Raw genomic sequence first — 18,082 nt, 5'->3', positions numbered from 1 at the left:
CTATACATCTACCTGTACTCCCCTACCTCAGTCCACCTCTTGCATCATGAGCATGTCTCAACTAGGCCAGGCCCACTGGAATTATGGAGCAGGGAAGGACAGCAGGGTTGACTAAATTATGCATCAAGAAAATGGAAATTATGCGGCATTGTGGAGCATTTTATGAAGGAGTACCATTTCACTGTTTTGTCACTTTTACATGTTAACCAGGTATGGGTAAATATTTCACATCATTTACATCAGTACTGACATCTAAATCCAGTAATCAGCAACTGAAAGATGGCTTCTCTTTGCATTACAAAGGACTTACCATTGTGCGGCAACGTTGTAGCATTTTAGAATTTGTCTTTGTTAACATCTGCAAATTATGCAGAAGAAGATGGATTTTGTGGGGGAAATCCACAATCATGTGGAAACCGAATGTCTGCAGAAGTGCATTATTCCAATGACCCTGACAAGCATTCATTTAATGGTATGTTGATTTGCTTAGCGCACTAATCACCACTGAGGTTACTTCAGAGTTATTAGAGGAGCCAGGTCTTCTGAATTGCCGCTCGCTTTTTGTGAATGTAGGGTGTGTGTGCGAGTGAGTACTGAGCGTAGGTGGCTGTCAGGGTGGTGAAACTATATGCTGCTGTCCACGTATGCTTTTCCAGTGTTGTGCAAAGCTTTGTATGTCTGCGTGAGGAGTTTGAATTGACTGTATTTGTAGATGGGGAGCCAGTGGAGTTCTCTGAGGTGGGATAAGATGTGGCTGCAGTGTGGGCTGTTGAATATGAGACTTCCAGCAACACTCTGGATGGTTTGAAGTCTGTGTAGGAGATGCTTGGATATTCCGGCATAGAGTGCACTGCTGTTGTCAAGTCTCTTTGTGATCGCTTGCATGATGGTTCATCTGGTGTGGAAATCATTTGAGGGACTTTGGGCCATATGTATCAACATTCCGTTTTGCGATTCCTAAATAGCGATTTTTAAGGAATCGCTATTTAGAAATCGCAAAATGGTATGTATGTAGAAAATCGCTTATTTTTAGCGATTCCTTAAAATTCCATAATTGCGATTAGCAAATTGCTAATCACAATTAAGGAATAATTTCCCATTCATTTCTATGGGCCAGGAGGCCCATAGGACTGAGGGGGAAATTGCAAATCGGAATTTGCTAATCGCAAATTGTGAATATTTTCAAGAGTGCAGGGGTGTCTCAAGAACGCCCTGCTGCACCCCTGAAAATGACATGTGTGCGCATATGGCGCACATACATGCCCTAAGGGCATGTATGAGCGTCACATAGCACCTTTTGATTATTAAAAAAAAATGCTTTTTTAAAAGAATTCGCAACTTACCACCAACTAGAAGTTGGTGGTAATTTACGATTCCTTAATGGCATTTTGGAATGTTTTTTTCCTTCATACATTGCATTTAAGGAATCGCAAAATTTGCAATTCCTTAAATGCAATCGCAAAATAAGGAATGGCAAATTTAGCGATTCCTTATTTTGCACCAAAAATGTTTCATACATACCATTTAGCGAAAATGGGTTTGCAAACGCCGGAATTCTGCAAATTTCGGCGTTTGCGAACCCATTTTGCCTTGATACATTTGGCCCTTTGTAGCATACGAAGGATGTGTAAGTGAGCAGTGCTCACTGCATTGAATTGTCCCGTCATATCGATCTTGTTGTCCAGGATGATCCCCAGATTTCTAGCATAGTTGGTGGGTGTTGGTCATAGCTTTGTCGACCACCATTTAGCGTCCCAATGGGGAGGTCTTGTTTCCGAAGACCAGTACTTCCATCTTGTTGAAGGTGAGATTCAAGGAGCCAGTAATCTATGTTCTTACAAAAGTACCTCTATACACATGGCAATTCCTAGAGTAGGAATATACTGGTGAGCAGCTCACCTATATAGAAGAACCTTTTTGAAATTACAATTTTGTGTAATATCAAGCTATTAAGACGTGCTATGCCAGGACAGGCCAGTGTAAAGCTGCCAAGGAGGGTGCTTTATGATGTCACACAAAGGGAAAGTTACTGGTGCACACTCATAGTACAAATACAGGTGATACACTGTAAGCCAACTATTCACAAATGCGCTCTTACAAATAACAGTTGTTCTGTAAAGCTCTGAAGTCATCTCTCTTCTAAGATAAATGCTGACTGGCACTGAGAGGCATCACGACATTTCGAGCACATGGCATGTGTATTTTGACATACATATATATGTAAAAAGATAAAAAGCAAAAAAATTATAATTGACTGCTGCTAGCACACTCTCTAAAACCAGTGAGTGGAGCATTGAAAGAATGCTCCATATTCTGACTTTTATCTTTTTTTTTTTTTTACGGAGGTTTATATAGTACAAACTTGCCGCGGTACTGGGTATCAGAGCGCTTTAAATAGCACCAGTTGCGTTACATGAGGACACATTAATTTTTGTTAGGCACTGGGAGATTAAGTGATTTGCCCAGAATGACAGGATGTTCAGCTTCATTGCCGAGACTCGAACACGGTTCCCTAGATTCGAGGTCGACCACCCTAGCTATTAGGCCAACTCCTCTCTTCCCGCCCTAGCCGTTAGGCCAACTCCTCTCCCCTTCTATGTTACCTAGAACATGTTTTAGACCTGGCGGAGCTGTTTACCAGATCTTGGACCACAGGGATATCTGACTCTGTCTGAGCTCACGAAATTGCCTGCAGAAACAAGTCTGCCCTCAGAATCTGTGTGCCTGGAATCCGCAAACATCCTGGAACCAAAGAGAAGTGATGACCACCGAGAGATAAACTCTTGGAAACTTTTTTCTAAAGATCTGTGAGTTTTGTCTTGCGCCCCAGACGAATTTCTTGTTTACCTCAGGGTGCTGAAATGGATGGAACCAACATGTCTTCTTATATGGTTCCTCCTAAGAATTTCCCATGATGTATGAGTCTTGCAAAAGTCATGCAGAACACCAAAATATTGCAAAACAGGTAAAAACAATTGAATCTTTTTTATGACATCCAGATTAGAATAACAATGTGATTGAAATGAAGGTATTTTACTTGTCAACCAGTCAGTCTGGCCTGTTGAAATTTCCCTCGATTTTGATTCTGCCCCTTCAAGGATCAGCCTCAATACACTGATGCCCTTGGAGAATCTTTAGTGTTAAGCACTTGTTTTATTTACTTATTTTTTTATCAGTTTTATTTTTTCTACAACATTGATTCCGATTATCCAAAAGTTACTTCTTTGAAAGTGTTTTGCACACTAAAATGTGCCTTTTTATGTACTGTGGCCCCTTTGGATCATTATTTCTTTAGTTTGTTGTTGCTTGATTGTTAGCTAGATCCCCGCACTGTACCTGCTTCAGGTTAATATTTTCTCAGAACATCAATTTTGAGCAAAACGTGGTTTCCTTCCATTCAGTCACATGAAATGCAATATAAATCAATATTTTCGCTGATGGGCTGCAGAGCACTCATTGGAGATCATTAACATTCTTTAGCATAACGTTTGGTTACAAATCTTTGGACAACGTTCTAACCCTATTTACAATGACAGTAGATGACATTACAGTAACAATAATTAAGAGGTAAATTGACAATCCTGGCACATTGTCGATGCAGGTGATGTTAAGCAGGCCCAGTAAATTGACAATCTCAGTTTAATAACAATTTAGGGAAGGATCATTTAGCTAAAATATACTGATCAATAACAGTAATGCAATTTGAGCACAAATTCATATGGATTCCCTTCAAATATTCTACTTCAGCTGTTCATCTCCTTCCTAAGCCCTTCTTTGCCATTGCAGTCCATTGTCAAATCTTGGACTGAACCACTTCAGGGAAGATGTTTTGTAAGGTGTAATAAAACATCAACACCTCTTCTTTTAAGATGTCCTTTAGGAGGAAGCTAGGAAAATGCGAACTATGCCTTTGTTAAGAAGATATTACCATTCAAAATGCGACTATATATGTCTCATTAGCATATGACATATTAGTAGTTGTCCAACTGAACAACTTTTTTCCCTGCAGATATTTCTCAGATGGATTGAAATAATTTGGACACATCGTAAAAACTGTAAAGGTTTATGAAATGTAGGTGTATGACAAAACACATACCAATATGCAAGAGAATAATCCAATAGGTGGATCTAAATGTAGAAAAGTGGGAGTGGCAGACAAACTATCAGCTTAATTTACAAACTTTTGATGCAGTGCAGCGCAGCAGGCCTTCCTGCTGTGTTACGTCAAAAGAAAAGGGCAGGAATCCAATGTATTTACAAGAGACAGCGCATTCTGTCCTTCTCCCCTGCACCGGCACACAAACAGCAACCGTACGCCAATGTAGACACCCTTGTGTCATGTTGCAAGAGTGTCTTCACTGTGGGATGATTGATTTTGTGCAGGAAAGGACACCTTCCTGCACAAAAACAATAATTGATGGCATTTTCCACTTTCTATGCGTGCTGCACAATGTAGCATGCATGAAAAAGGAAATAAACAAAGATAAATAAATGTATTCTCCTCATTGCACCACTCCCACACCTCCCCTGAGGAGGCATAGGATTCTGATGCATTCCCAGGTTTATGTTTCTTCGTAAATCTGGGAATGCCTCTATTTCCATGGATGTTGAGTGAGAACCCCCACAGCCTCACCCATGTACGGGGCACTTATTTACAAGGCCATAAAAAGCCACGTAAAGTGACTTTGCATGGCCTTGTAAACATGCTGCGACACTTTGCGTCACCAGAGTGTCAAAAAAGTGACGCTCTGGCAGCGCAAAGGTTCCGCTAGGGCCTCGTAAATGATGTCCAATGTAGGCAAACAAGGATGCTAAAGAGATCATGAGCAAGACTTCAATGAGTGCGGAATATGGAAGGAGGAAGATTGAATGGTCTGGCGATAGGAAGAGGGTGGTGATTGTGAAAAGCACACAGCACGACACTAAGCATAGTATGAATCTAAAATAGGAAAACCACCGATCTTGCAAAACATCTCAAGGACACCTCAATGACGTGGCCCAACAAAGTCAAAATATGCTACGGGTTATATAGTTCCCATTCAAATTGGAATAGCTCACTCAGTCTCACCAGTTTTAGTGAACACATCACCTGTGTGTCTCTGCTCGCCCATTTGCGCAGAAGCATATTCTTGAACTTTCAGGGTCACTGCATGTTGATATAAAGTTGCAGATTGCTAAAAAACCTGTGTTGTGTTTGAAAGTTCAAAAGCTGGTTGATGTGCTTTGAAGTTTCATTTTAGATTATCCAAGTTTGTAACATCATCTTTCTAACAAGCGTGAATGAAACTTAGCTTCTATTGCAGACACAGGAGTGATTATCGCTACCTTACTGATCCTTTAACGTTATTTGTATCTGAATTTGATTGTAATGTGGATGTTCATGTTCAGATATGCAGCCCTTCTCGCGTTTGATTTTCTGGATGGATGTGTTTTTCTGGGTGTTCTTCGTTTTCTGATCCTAGAGGCTCTGATCCTCAAGGAGGAGGAAGTGATCTTGTAGGAACAACGTCGCTATGAAGAAGGCAGTGTGCTAATTGGTCAAAGGAAAAATCCCACCTCTATAAACTATAAGGGGGATATTCACAAAGGTAACATAAAAATAAGTTTACATTGTTTTGAGTTAAGTAAACATCACATTTTCCCTATACTTTACCATAGGGAACTCTCCACTCACTATATATAGGGAAAAGTAAAAACGTTTATTGATCTTTACTGTAAATATGTAGAAACATGTTTATGTTAAATATTATTGTAAATTAATTTTATTTAGTTAAACTAAGGGGCATATTCACTAGGGAATGGCAGAGCATGGCAGTAAGCACAAAATGCTAACGCTACACTGTGCCATTCCGAAAACGCAGGGATGAGCCATATTTAGAAGGACACAGCACATCCCTATGTGTTCTCTAGCGCTGACGCTAAGCTGCCTAGCGCCAATGCAGACATCATTGCACCATAGTGCAAGGGTGTGTGAGTTGAGGGAATGATTGTATACATGCAGGAAGGTGTCCGTTGAGGCAGATAAACAATCCTTCATGGCGGTTTGCTGTTTCTATGTGTGCTGCACCATACAGCACACATAGAAACGGCAAAAACAAGGAGAAATAAAGCATTTTCCATGTTAAGACCAGGTGTTCCGAGGTCATAATTTTGGCGCTGCCTCCTATTTACGCCACACTTGTAAATAGGGGGCAGTGTTTACATCAATGGATGTTGTGGCGGAATGCCCACCGCAATCACCATTGTCCACCCCTTTCACACTAGGTATAGCATGAAAGACTGCCTTATTTACAGGGTGGCGTTAAGCCACGTTAAGAGTTTAACTCTGCCTTCTAAATAAGGTGATGCAAATATCACCACAGGAACGTTGTTAAAAGTGACATTCGGGTGGTGAAAGGGGCCTGTGAATAGGTCCCTGAGTGTTTAATTAATATAAATATGCAAACAAAAAAAATCTTAGATTCAAATTAAAAAATAAATTCCCACCTAAAGTAAAAAAATATTTGTTTTATTCAATAACAATGATTAAACACGATGCAAAGATTAATAAAAAAAAGTCGTCGTTTATTAAAAAATGTTATATTAATTTACATATTCAAAAAATGTTGTTCCCGCCTCAAAAGCCATTCTTAATTTTTTATTTTGAGATAATCAACTGTCAGTTATTGTCCTAGAATGCTTGGACTGAGAAGGGGGGAGAGGCTAGTTCTGTGTTCAGCCCTAAACAGAATTAATAATTTTTGTTGTTATGGAGTTTAAAGACATTTTCTTTCCTCTTTGTGACCACTCTGCCCAGGATAGTTTGTACTTTATTGAAAAGGGTAGTAGGAGTTGATAAATAATTGAGTGTTGTTGCACATGATTGAAACCATTACCTGAGAATTATCTAAGATCTTAAATGAGGAACCTTGTAAACAGAATTGGGAAATTTAGGAGCCTTGGGGAACCCCAGAGCAGGGTGCAGATTCATCTGACACAAAACAGGCTACAGCTTCCCATTGGAGGTGTGGGGGGGAGGGATGTGGTGAGCTATTTTAAAGTGTGTAAGAAATTGGGTTATTGTTTGAGGGGGTGGAACCACCACTGCGGCAACAACCGAAATCATTATCAGGTTGAACCACAAAAGTCACTACATTTACCTATGCTTAACTCTCTAGTAGCTTGGCACAAAGCAGTGCTTAACTCAGAGGCTGTTCTTAAAGTATTTATGAAGCACACACATAGTAATAAAGTGAAAACACAACACAAGAAAAAATGTCAAACAAACGTAGAAAAATAGAGTGCATTTAAATAAATGAAATGGTAAAAGAGCAAATAAAAAAATCCAATCAGTGGAATCAGAGTTAAGCAATGTCAAAGTTGTGAGTAAATACAGCACTTGAAAGCACAAAGCCCCGCTCACAGTCATCTGTTCTTGCTGGACTAGGGGAAAGTCACAAGGTCAGGCCCACCCAAGTGCAGTACGGGTCGGATTTGAACCAGGTCCAGGAGAAAGAGATCGGTTTGTGGTGTAGGAGGCCACAAGGAGCAGGAGTAAATAGTGGGTGGTCCCCATTGTGGTGCGAAGAACAGGTCTGTTGCTGCAGACTGTCATCACTACTGCACAAAGAGCCACTCAGGTGTTCTGGATGGTCTTTTCTGGAGCTTCGTGGTGGTGGTCACCGCAGGCTGTTGTGTCTGTAGAGCGAAGTGCATATCTGGCATTGCCAGTATTAATTGGTGGTTTCTGTAGCTCGAAGAGCAGGTCTTCACTGGAGGTTTGCCTTGGCCATTAACATGGGTGGCAGAGTTTCGCACCAAGAGGCCTCTTCTCATTCGCAAAAAGACCAAACTTCAGGATTTTGAGTTTTCCTCTTGGGAGAAGTTCAGACAGATGCCAGCAAAGGACCAGGGGGGAACCTCTCATGGATCAATAACTCTCTCGAACAAAGAACATATTGGCTTAGGCAAGTCCATTTGCAGCAGGTCATCCTGGTAGTTGCAGGGTGGCTTTTGGAGCTTGTATTGTCCCTGTCGCTCAAACCGCAGTTCCGCCAACTGACCATGGAGTCATTTAGGTTAGCCTGGGCTGAAGGCAAGCAGGTACAGTCTTCCTTCTCAAACACCAGAGAAGCCCCTCCAGCAGCATGGCAGTAATATGGCAGTTGGGCAGTAATCTGGTAGCAGGGCAGCCCTCTTTCCATAATGTTAACAAAGCTAGCAGTGTTTTGAAGAGTGGCTCTCTAAGTCCAATATTTTTATCTGGTGCCAGCGTTTATTTGGGAGGATTCCTTATATTACTCCAACATATGGTTCTGGTAAGTTCTTCCCCTTCTACTGTCAAGGCTCCAAACTGTCTGGGATGACAAAAGTCTGGTGTCAGAATCTTTTGCATGTGCTGGAGGTAAACCCTTTGTAGTACAAGTGGGGAAGGACACTGCTACAGCCCAGCCATCATGCATGGATGGCCCATCCTGCCAACAACTAGTCCTCTTTTTGTGTTAGCACCTGGGAAGAACACACAAAGCCTAACTGCAGAGTCATTCACAGTCACATGACCCACGGCTGGCAGAAAGCACAACTCTCTATATGAAAATGTCAAGTCTAATAAATTGGGTTGTTGGTTGACTTGGGTGTGAGCCCTGGTAAAGCAGCAACAACAATCCTTGTCAGGATAAGGTGCAAGCGAACCCCAAATTAACCTGTGATCCACCCTCTAGTAGCTTGGCACAGAGCAGCCATTCTTAACTTTTAGCAATGTGTAAAGTATTTGTGCAACAATTCAAACAGTAACACAGAGAAATCACACCACAAAAGGAGCCCACAACAGTATTAGAAACATAGAGTAATATTTAATAAATAAAACAAGACCAAAACAACAAAAATCGAATTAGTAGAATCACAGATATTGAATTTGAAATTATTTAGAGAAAATAGCACCCGAAGGTGTAAACCCCCAACTTTGGATATTTGGACATGCCAGACCGGGTCAAAGCCACAAGGACAGGTCGTCTGCAATAGAGCATGGGTTGGCTACAGGGATCTAGTTGGGCCAGCTGAACATAGTAACTTAAATCATGGTTTGTTGAGCGTTGTGTGGTTCCGAGTCGAAAATGTGACGTGCAGCCGAAGCAATGCATCTGTTTTGATTTGTGGCGAGACTGTGGTGTGTATTGCTTTTGCTTCGACATCGAGGTTCATTGATAAGACTTGCAATACGAAGATCGTAGTCAGGGATGTGCAGCCCAGTTGGGGCAAGTTGTGTCATTGTCAAAGCTGACGTCAATGAGAGATGTGTGGGCCTGCGACGAGGATAAGTTGTGCAGCATCGGTTACAAAGGCAATGTGGGCTGAGGTGGCAATGTGAGACATTGTGACAGGTCTAATCCACACAGCAGTTAAGATGTGTTGTTTCTCCTGGGGGTTTGCTGCACAGCAGAGGATATGCATCAGTTCCGCTGGATCTACAGAGACTGGCTAAGCACCATACTCCCACTTCCAAGGGTTCAGAACTGGGGTGGCACCACTTGGCACGGTAGACTTACAGATGCAGAGGCAAGCTTGTTTGAAGTCTGTTATGTCCCTGCTGCTTCAGATCAGGAGGCCAGCAAATTAGCCATTGGATCACTCTGGACTCTGGGTTCCAGAGGTGCAGGTGCGGTACTTCTCCCTCAGTCAGGAGGACAGCAGGCATCAGGTCATCAAACAGAGTGTAGTTCAGCAGAGTGCCAGTCCTTCAGGAGCACATCAATCTTTCTTCCTAGCAAAGTACCCATAGGTCCAGAAGTGTACTGAAGATCTGGTGTCTGATGTCCCTTATGTATACCCTGTTGTGCCTTTGAAGTAGTGGATAAGCTTCCAGAGTTTCCCTTTGAGGTCCTCAGGTATTCTACCTTCCCTGTCCTGGCTCTAACTGGAAGAGGTATGCAGCCCTTTGTGCAGAGGCAGAATACAGCTTATTCAGGTGTAAATGGCTGTGCCCAACTCCTTCCTCCCATCCTGTCAGTGATGGCCCAACCAGACACACCTAATCTCTCCATTAGGTGTGGCTGTCCAGGAGGAATACACAAAGCCCAACTGTTAGCTACACCAGGTAATGTGAACAGAGACAGGCTACAGGCACTAAATGGATACAATAGGAAAATGATACCTTTCTCAAGGTGGCATTTTCAGAATTTCAATTTAAAATCCTACTTTGCCATGGGTTAACATTTTAAATTGTGATTCCAGATAAACCAAACATGAACTGGTTATATTTTCTCAATTGGAAATGACACTTCTAAAATGTAATGAGGCAACTCCAATGTTATCCTACGGGAGAGATAGGCCTTGCAGTATTGAAAAACAAATATAAGAGTTTTTCACTATCAGGACATGTACAACGTAAAAGTATATGTCCCTCTTTTTAAATGCATTCCACCATGCCTTCTGTGCCTTCCAGTGCCTTCCCTAGGGGTGAATCATATATATAAAAAAGGAAGGTTTTGGCCTGGAAAAAGGTTTATTTTATCAGATCGAGATGGCAATCTAAAACTGGACACACAGGCTCTGCAATGGCAGGTCTGAGACATGTTTAAGTGCTACTTAAGTGAGTAGAACAACCAGTGCTGCACGCCCACTGTTAGCATTTAATTTACTGGCCCTGGATACAGGTAGTACCACTTACTAGGGACTTATAAGAAAATTAAATATGCCAATTGGGGATACGCTAATATCACCATGTTTAGAGGAGAGATCACAAGCACTTTAGCACTGTTTAGCAGCGGTAAAGTGCACATAGTCCTAATGCCAGCAAATACAAGATCAGGAGGCAAAAAGTTGAGGGGAAGATCACCCTAAGGCTCACAGGTCTAACACCAACTTTCTAAAATTAACCTTTTCATGACTGTAACTTAGTCCGAGCTTACCATTAAAGATGATTTTAAATTACATTTAATTTGAGTCTAAAGAACATATTTCTATCTGTTCATAAGCTCAAGTTATCACTTATTATATGTAGTTAGGTAACCCATTGTTAGTCAGATGCTTTTCACTGCCTGTATATGTAAAACGTAAGTACCTAATTTTTAAATACAATGCACCCTGCCTTATGAGTCCGATGGTGCAGGGGTTGCTTTTAGGACCTACTTTATATTTATAGGTTTTAAAACAGAAGGGTTCAGTCGTGGAAAAAGGATTATTTTGCCTGGTCAAAAAGGCTGTCTAAAGCTGCACTACTGGCTGCAGGGAATATAAATAAATGTAATGTGCCAATTAAGTTCCAGACATTTTTTACCATGTTTTAGGGAGAGTGCACATGCACTTTACCACTGGGTAGCAGGGAAAAAATGCACTGAGTCCTAATGTCAACAACATTCGGGTTCAGCAACAGAAGGCAAAAATCTGGGGAAAACCCTGGAAAAAGGACCATGTCCAACAATGTATATTTATAGGAATGAGCTACAGAGGCAAGTCTGTGCAAGAGGATGGCACTGCCCACCCTTTTGAATGTGGCAGAAAGGTCCATTATCACCCATTATTACCAGCAGGCATTTAATCCAATCATCTTTGAACCAGAAGGCATGAGCCCAGAAGCTGAGCAGTGCATTTCTTGTCATCTAGAGGGTGAAACTAGGATTAAATTAGGGAAAGACAATTGCCAATTTGTAAGAAAGCCTCCTGAAACTGTTTGATGGCATCTTATTTCAAGAACTTTCGCTAGATCTGCTAAGATAGTGATTGGCCAAACATATACATAACAGAAGGGTCTCTGGTAATTTGTAACCCGGGGCAAAGCACTACGCTACGCTCGCGTAGTTTGCGAAGTTTCCGCTACTTCGCTCTACGCGAATTGCACGTAGCACAGTGCAAACATGCGTAGCGTAGCGTAGTGCAGCAGTCATTTTTTGCTTCCTCCTGATCCTCAAAGTCAAGTTGGCAACCGCGAGCAAGCAAAATGTTATCCCGGCGAGACTTTTTCCTCGTTCGGGATCAGCAACATCAATTTGCAGATCGCGAGCGTGGAAAATAAACCTCGCGGTGAGATTCTCAATGCGGGGAGGTCAGGTTTCTCATTGCGAGTGGTCACGTATGCTCGCGACCGCTCGCGATGAGAAACTACCAGCCTGTGTTGAGAAAGCTGCTGCTCGAGTAAAAATCTACTCGAGCAGCAGAAAACTACAGCTCGCACTGTGCAAGATGCTGTTTTCAAGGATTGCACAGTGCCAGATGCTTGTACACACTGTGCAATCATTGAAAACGGCATCTTGCACAGTGCGAACAGGTTACTACGCAGTTCGCGTAGTGCTACGAGTAGCTCGCGAGTGCACTTCGCGTAGCTACGCGTAGCGCTACTTTGTGAACTACGCTCAGGGTTAGTAAGTTGGTGATTCACCTATACATTTATTGACAGAAGGGTCCAGGTTGTTATTTTTCGAATGGGTAAGCATTATTCCTCTGTTCCAATCTGGTATTATGATCCCTTCAGAGAATGGGCTGAGTCTGAAGTGGAATCTGTGGAACTGCAATGGAGAAGAAATTTGGTCACAGCTAACATTTTCTGGGGCATAGTATTGAATAGTTTTTTATTGTATCTATAAAGAAAGAGTTAATTTATTTACAGAGATGAAGTGAAGGGGTGATCCCAAGGAATCATTAATGGCAAATTTAGCCAGTATATATCATTCTCGAAATTGATTTTTGCCTTTGCCTGTGTTTTGAACCCAATTGTGTTGCTTGGCAGTTTTAAAGTCTTTTTGTAATCTTTAGGAAGCGCTAAAAAGGGAAGCCTGTCTGCTGGACGTAGCTGTTTCTGTCACTTTGTTACAGTATGGTGGTTGGCTTTTTTCATATCCTTGAGTTTGGTAGTAAATCAAGCAGCATGGTGACAATGCTGTCTCAATTTTATAGATGTGTTGGTCTGTGTAAGGAAGTTCTTCATGTGAGAAAAAAAGATGTTATATGCTAATGTACAGGAGATATAAGGTAAAGCAAGAGGGCACATCTGTTGTGGCCATTTGAGCTTCTAATTTGTGAGTTCCAAAACTGTGTGATCCCTCAGTTATGGTAGCTCTGCTTTTAAGAGATGATGTGTATGAGGAGCAGTGTATCATGTGTTGGGGTTAAAGCCAATATTAGCATGACTGATCATGCAATAGATTGGCTAGTGTCTAGCAGGCTATCCATGTTCTTTAAAAAGATAAGGCAGCACTGAATTCCTCATTTGAGACCCATGTCAAAAGGATAGAGTAGTATAAGGACGCCCCTTCGCTGGGGCAGCTAGGCGCCAGGACGCCCCTTCGCTGGGGCAGCTGTTGCGCCTAATAAATGTTATTAACATAACATAACATAAAGAAGCTAGATGGTCAGTGAGCCATAAGTTGAAATCTTCCCAAACATTAGGTGTAGAATCTTTGAATCAAATAGACTCAACTAGGTCGCCACCAGCATTACTTGCATGGCAAACAGGAAAAAATCACAACTGAAATGCCAGTGCAGTAAGACGATATGGGCATAGCAGTGCTGCATTCCAGCAGATGGTAGCCCATCTCTTGGTTGCTTCCAAGAGCATATTTGGCTTAGACTCACCCACTGAAAGATAAGTAGTCCCCTACCTTCCAGCACAAAAACAATCCTGCCTACAACTTAGGCAACCTTGCACTGTGACGCAGAGGTGCCAGAGATGGCGCTAGTCTGCTAATTATGTGCCAGCTCTGGCAGAGGACATGAATGCATCATATCTTGCTAGATATAGTGCATTACTGTTCTCTCTCTTTCATAATGTTGTGGTAGCTTGCTATGATCTTTTGAGCAAGTGGTGCATTCCTAGTACGAACGGGCCCATTCACAGTTGTGAAGAGTCCAAAAGCCTGATTTCAGGGGCCCTGGAGTTATAGGGGATGAAAACAGCTGTATAATCCACTTCTAAGGCCCAGATCTGTGAGCGGGCACCTCAGGCAAAAGTGTGACTCACAGAAGACAGGGTCCATCAGCACCAGCAGAATTGTGGGAGGAAGTTTGTGTTCCTGAGACTTCAGAAAAGAGGAGGCTAGGCAGCAAGACTTTGGATATGATTTGGAGGGAAGGCAGAGTCTGGCTCTCCTTTCATCAGAGTCAGGGAGCAGCAGACAGCAGGGCGATAAGCAGAAAAGCAGTCCTTCCAGAAAATCAGTCTCTTGAGTTCTTTAAGCAGGACAGCAGGCCTTCTAACAAAGGTTTAGTTCAAGACCCAGAAGTGTTATGATTTTAGGTGCCAGAGACCCAGTACTTATACCCAGAAGTCCCTTTGATGTAAGTAGTGACTTCAAAGAAACTCTTTGAAATTTACAAGGATCCCTTTCAGTCCAGCTGTCTGCCAGGCTAACCCGGGGGGGGGGGGGGGAAATCAGTGCTTTGTGTGAGGCCAGGACACAGACTATTCAGATGTAAACGTGAGGCACCTCTCCCACTTCCCGTCCAGGAGGTCTATCAGAATGCAGATGAGTGTTCAGTCACACCCAGCCCTTCCTGTGTTTGGGGCTGTATAGACAGAATGCAGAAAGCGTTGCTGTCACCCAGCCCAGGCCTGTATTGGAGACAGGCTGCCAGGCACAAAGAATAGTAAGTACAGAGAAATGGCCAAATTCTAAAAGTGGCATTTCTAAAACAGTCATGTTAAATCTAACTTAACCAGTACGGAAGATTTATCATCACCATTCCAAGCATATCAAACATGAAAAAGATACTCCTCTCTGATCAGGAATTACAGCTTAAAAGCATATTAGGTGATTCTGAGTGCTCTTCTATGAGAGTGGTAGGCCTCACTGTTTGAAACGAAATAGGCTGTTTGTCACTAGTAGGGCATGCAAAACATAAAGGTACCTGTCCTACCTTTTAGTTACATAGCACCCTTCCCTTGGGCTTACTTAGGGCGTACTTTTGGGGTGGCTTATATGTTATGAAAGGGAAGTTTAAGCCTTGGAAAGCAGTTTTAAATGCCAAGTAAAAGTAACAGAAAACTGCAAGCAGCCCCTGCAGTAGCAGGCCTGAGGCAGGTATGAAAGGCTACTTCTGTCTGTGTGATAATCAGTGCTGAAGCCCACTAGTAGCATTTCGAAGTACAGGCCCTGGGAATATGGTATACCACTTTACAAGGGACTTATCAGTACAACAAATATGCCAATCAGGTATACACCCATGTCATCATGTTTAGGGGAGAAGCACCTCCACTTTAGCACAGTTTAGCAGTGGCAAAGTGCTCAGAGTACTAAGGCCAACAATTGAATCAGCAAAAATGGGAGGCAAAAGACAACACGTTGGTGGAAAGACCACCCTAAGATCAGGTCTAAAACATTCTCTGTACAATTCTGCACATATATGTGAAGCAGTTTGCAATAGATTAACAGCCTGATTCATCAAGCTGAATTGCGCTCGCAAAGGGCCAGATTCTGAGAATCTGGCCCTTTGCGAGTGCGATTTTTGCATTTGGGATTCATCATCCCAAATGCAAAAATCGGTAATAGCGATTTCGCAATTTTGCGAGGAATTACATTTAAGGAATCTCTATTTGAGATTCCTTAAATGCAATTCATCATCCATTTTTAAATTGCGAATTCGCAATTTCGGCCCGCTATTTACCGCGAGGTCAAACCTCGTGGTAAATAGCGAAAACTTAGAAAAATGCTTTTAAAAGCATTTTTCTAAGTTGCATGTTGCACACACACATGTCCTTTGGACGTGTGTGTGCGCAACACCTGTTTAAATTTGCATTTAAGGGGTGCTACAGGGTGTCCTTTGGACACCCCTGGCACCCTTTCAATCGCTATCTTATTTGCGATTAGCTAATTGCTAATCCAAATAAGGAATACTCCCCATTCATTCCTATGGGCCTTTTGGCCCGTAGGAATGAATGGGGAGTGATTCCTTATTTGCGATTAGCAATTTGCTAATCGCAAATAAGGAATATGTAGGAATCGCATTTTATTTTGCGATTCCTACATGAATCCCGTTTTGCGAGTCTGTAATAGCGATTCCTTATGAATCGCTATTAATGACTCGCAAAACAGGTCTTTGATGAATCAGGCTGTAAATATTATGTGTGTTCACAGGGTGAAACCTGCCTGTCAAGCATTTGGTATTCCAATAAGTTCTCATTTTGTTGCAGTTCCAAAACATTTCATTTGTTTGCCTCAAATCCATATTCCTATCCCTTCTTTCTTTTTTCTTTTCCTTTCCTGCCACATAAGTGGAGTTTGTGTAACTCTTTCAAAAGGCACTTATAAATCCGGATTCTGCTAATTTGATTTTCATTCTAGGAGTGATTGCAACTTGTTTGTCTTACATTAAGGCTGCGAATTTGCAAAATGGAATGTATAAAGGAAAATGTGGTGCAAACTAAGGAATCGCAAAATTTGAGATTCCTTATTTTGCTATTGCATTTCAAAAATCGCAAATGTTGCGATTCCTTAAATTCAATATATGATGCAAAAAAAAATTGCAAATTGTCCCGAAGGAATCGCAAATTACCACCAACTTGAAGTTAGTGGTAATTTGCGAATTCCTTGAAAAATGCCCATTTTTGCATTTTTCAAAGTGTCATGTGACACACATACATGCCCTTAGGGCATGTATGTTCACCACATGTGCACCCATGCAAATTTCAGGGGTGCAACAGGGTGTCCTTTGGACTCCCCAATTATTCTCAATTTGCGATTCTCAAATTGCAAATCGCAAATTGAGAATAACTTCCCATTCATTCCTATGGGCCTCCAGGCCCATAGAAATTAATGGGAAAGTATTCCTTAATTGCGATTCGCAATTTGCTAATCGCAATTAAGGAATTTTAAGAAATCGCAAAAAAATTTGATTTTCTACATACATACCAATTTGCGAATCTCAAATAGCGATTTCTTAAAAATCGCTATTTGAGATTCGCAAATGTGTACATTCATACATATGGACCCAAATGTGATCTACCTCTCCCACATAAGGACATTACCTTCTATATAATCTTGGTAGCAGATGCAAAAAGGTTCCTCCTGTACATCCTCTCAGTCAGAATGTTTCATTCTCTACCATGGTCTAGTTGAAGGTTCTGTAGTAAGAATGTTTTATTCTCTACCATGTGCTAATTGAAGGTTCTGGAATATTTTTTATTGTATTACACCTACTCCCAGTAATCCGTTATTACGTAGGCTGTCAATTATTAATGATATTCTTTGATCTCAGTATCTTTATACTTTCTGTCTCCTTTAGTAATAACAACCACACACAAAATGAGTGAATGAAAACATTCAAAAAATGGCAAAAGCTCAGCTCAGGATGGGAAAAAAGCTCTTCACTGCATATAAGCGGGGCGAGACTCGAGCTATACGCCTGGGACAAGGGATGATCTTATGTTCTGTGATGATGTACCTTATATTTGGGTTTACCACACTTGGATCCTATCTAAAGGGGTAAGTTATAAATATGGTATTAGATGTATATCACAAACATAACTCTTAAAATGATTACTTTCGTTTTTTTTATGGATGTTACCTAAATTGTAACTGTAATTGCTAGGCAAAAAACAGACATAAAACGTGCACAACTTTAAACCAAATAAGCAGAATTAGAATTTGAAGTGTTACCAGGTAGACTGTCATATGACACATGAAGATAGATATGTACTATTTTGATGAAATCATTACAACACAATATAATGTGCTGCAAAGTCTAATAAGTAACACTGCAGGTTACAATATGAGTAGAGCATCAACATTCTCATAGTGTTATGATTCACATTTGAATTTGGATAACATCTCCCTTGTGGATAGTGGATACAGATTTCTAAGTCCCCTCAGCTGAAGTTTAAGATAGCCACCTCTGTCGACAGTGACAATTTTCAGCTATAGAATGTTGTACAGGTTCGAGAATTGGACAATGCAGGTGCACAGTGGGAAAGGCAATAGAATGCTGCAAGGGTGAGTTGTGTATCCTGGAAGGAGGATCTTTTTAGGGGAAAAAAGGGAAATTGTCTCCAGGCTCTTTCAGGGAAGTCCAGAGCAGGTGACATGGAATGGCTACCAATGAGGACGAGTCTACCAACTGTTCTGAGCAGCAGTGAAAATGATTTTCGATTGCTGTGTATGACTCCTAGAGCTCACAT

The 18,082-nt window shown here is 41.6% G+C and overlaps 1 protein-coding gene across 3 annotated transcripts in view; it reads left to right on the top strand.

Annotated features, from left to right (window-relative positions):
- KCNMB1 (potassium calcium-activated channel subfamily M regulatory beta subunit 1) overlaps positions 1-18,082 on the top strand; it is an 80,820-nt gene that overhangs the window by 16,917 nt on the left and 45,821 nt on the right. For all 3 annotated transcript variants that reach the window (XR_015297550.1, XM_086931429.1, XM_086931428.1), the window contains exon 2: positions 17,191-17,390. Coding sequence is in view for 2 of the 3 variants with exons in the window: in XM_086931429.1 (XP_086787555.1) it covers positions 17,236-17,390 (155 nt within the window). In the remaining variant the exon portion in view is untranslated. The remainder of the gene's footprint in view (positions 1-17,190; positions 17,391-18,082) is intronic.

The sequence above is a fragment of the Lissotriton vulgaris genome, chromosome 7 (assembly GCF_964263255.1).
Source record: "Lissotriton vulgaris chromosome 7, aLisVul1.2, whole genome shotgun sequence".
NCBI classification, from domain to species: Eukaryota; Metazoa; Chordata; class Amphibia; order Caudata; family Salamandridae; genus Lissotriton; species Lissotriton vulgaris.
This window is presented reverse-complemented; position numbering and strand designations above follow the sequence as displayed.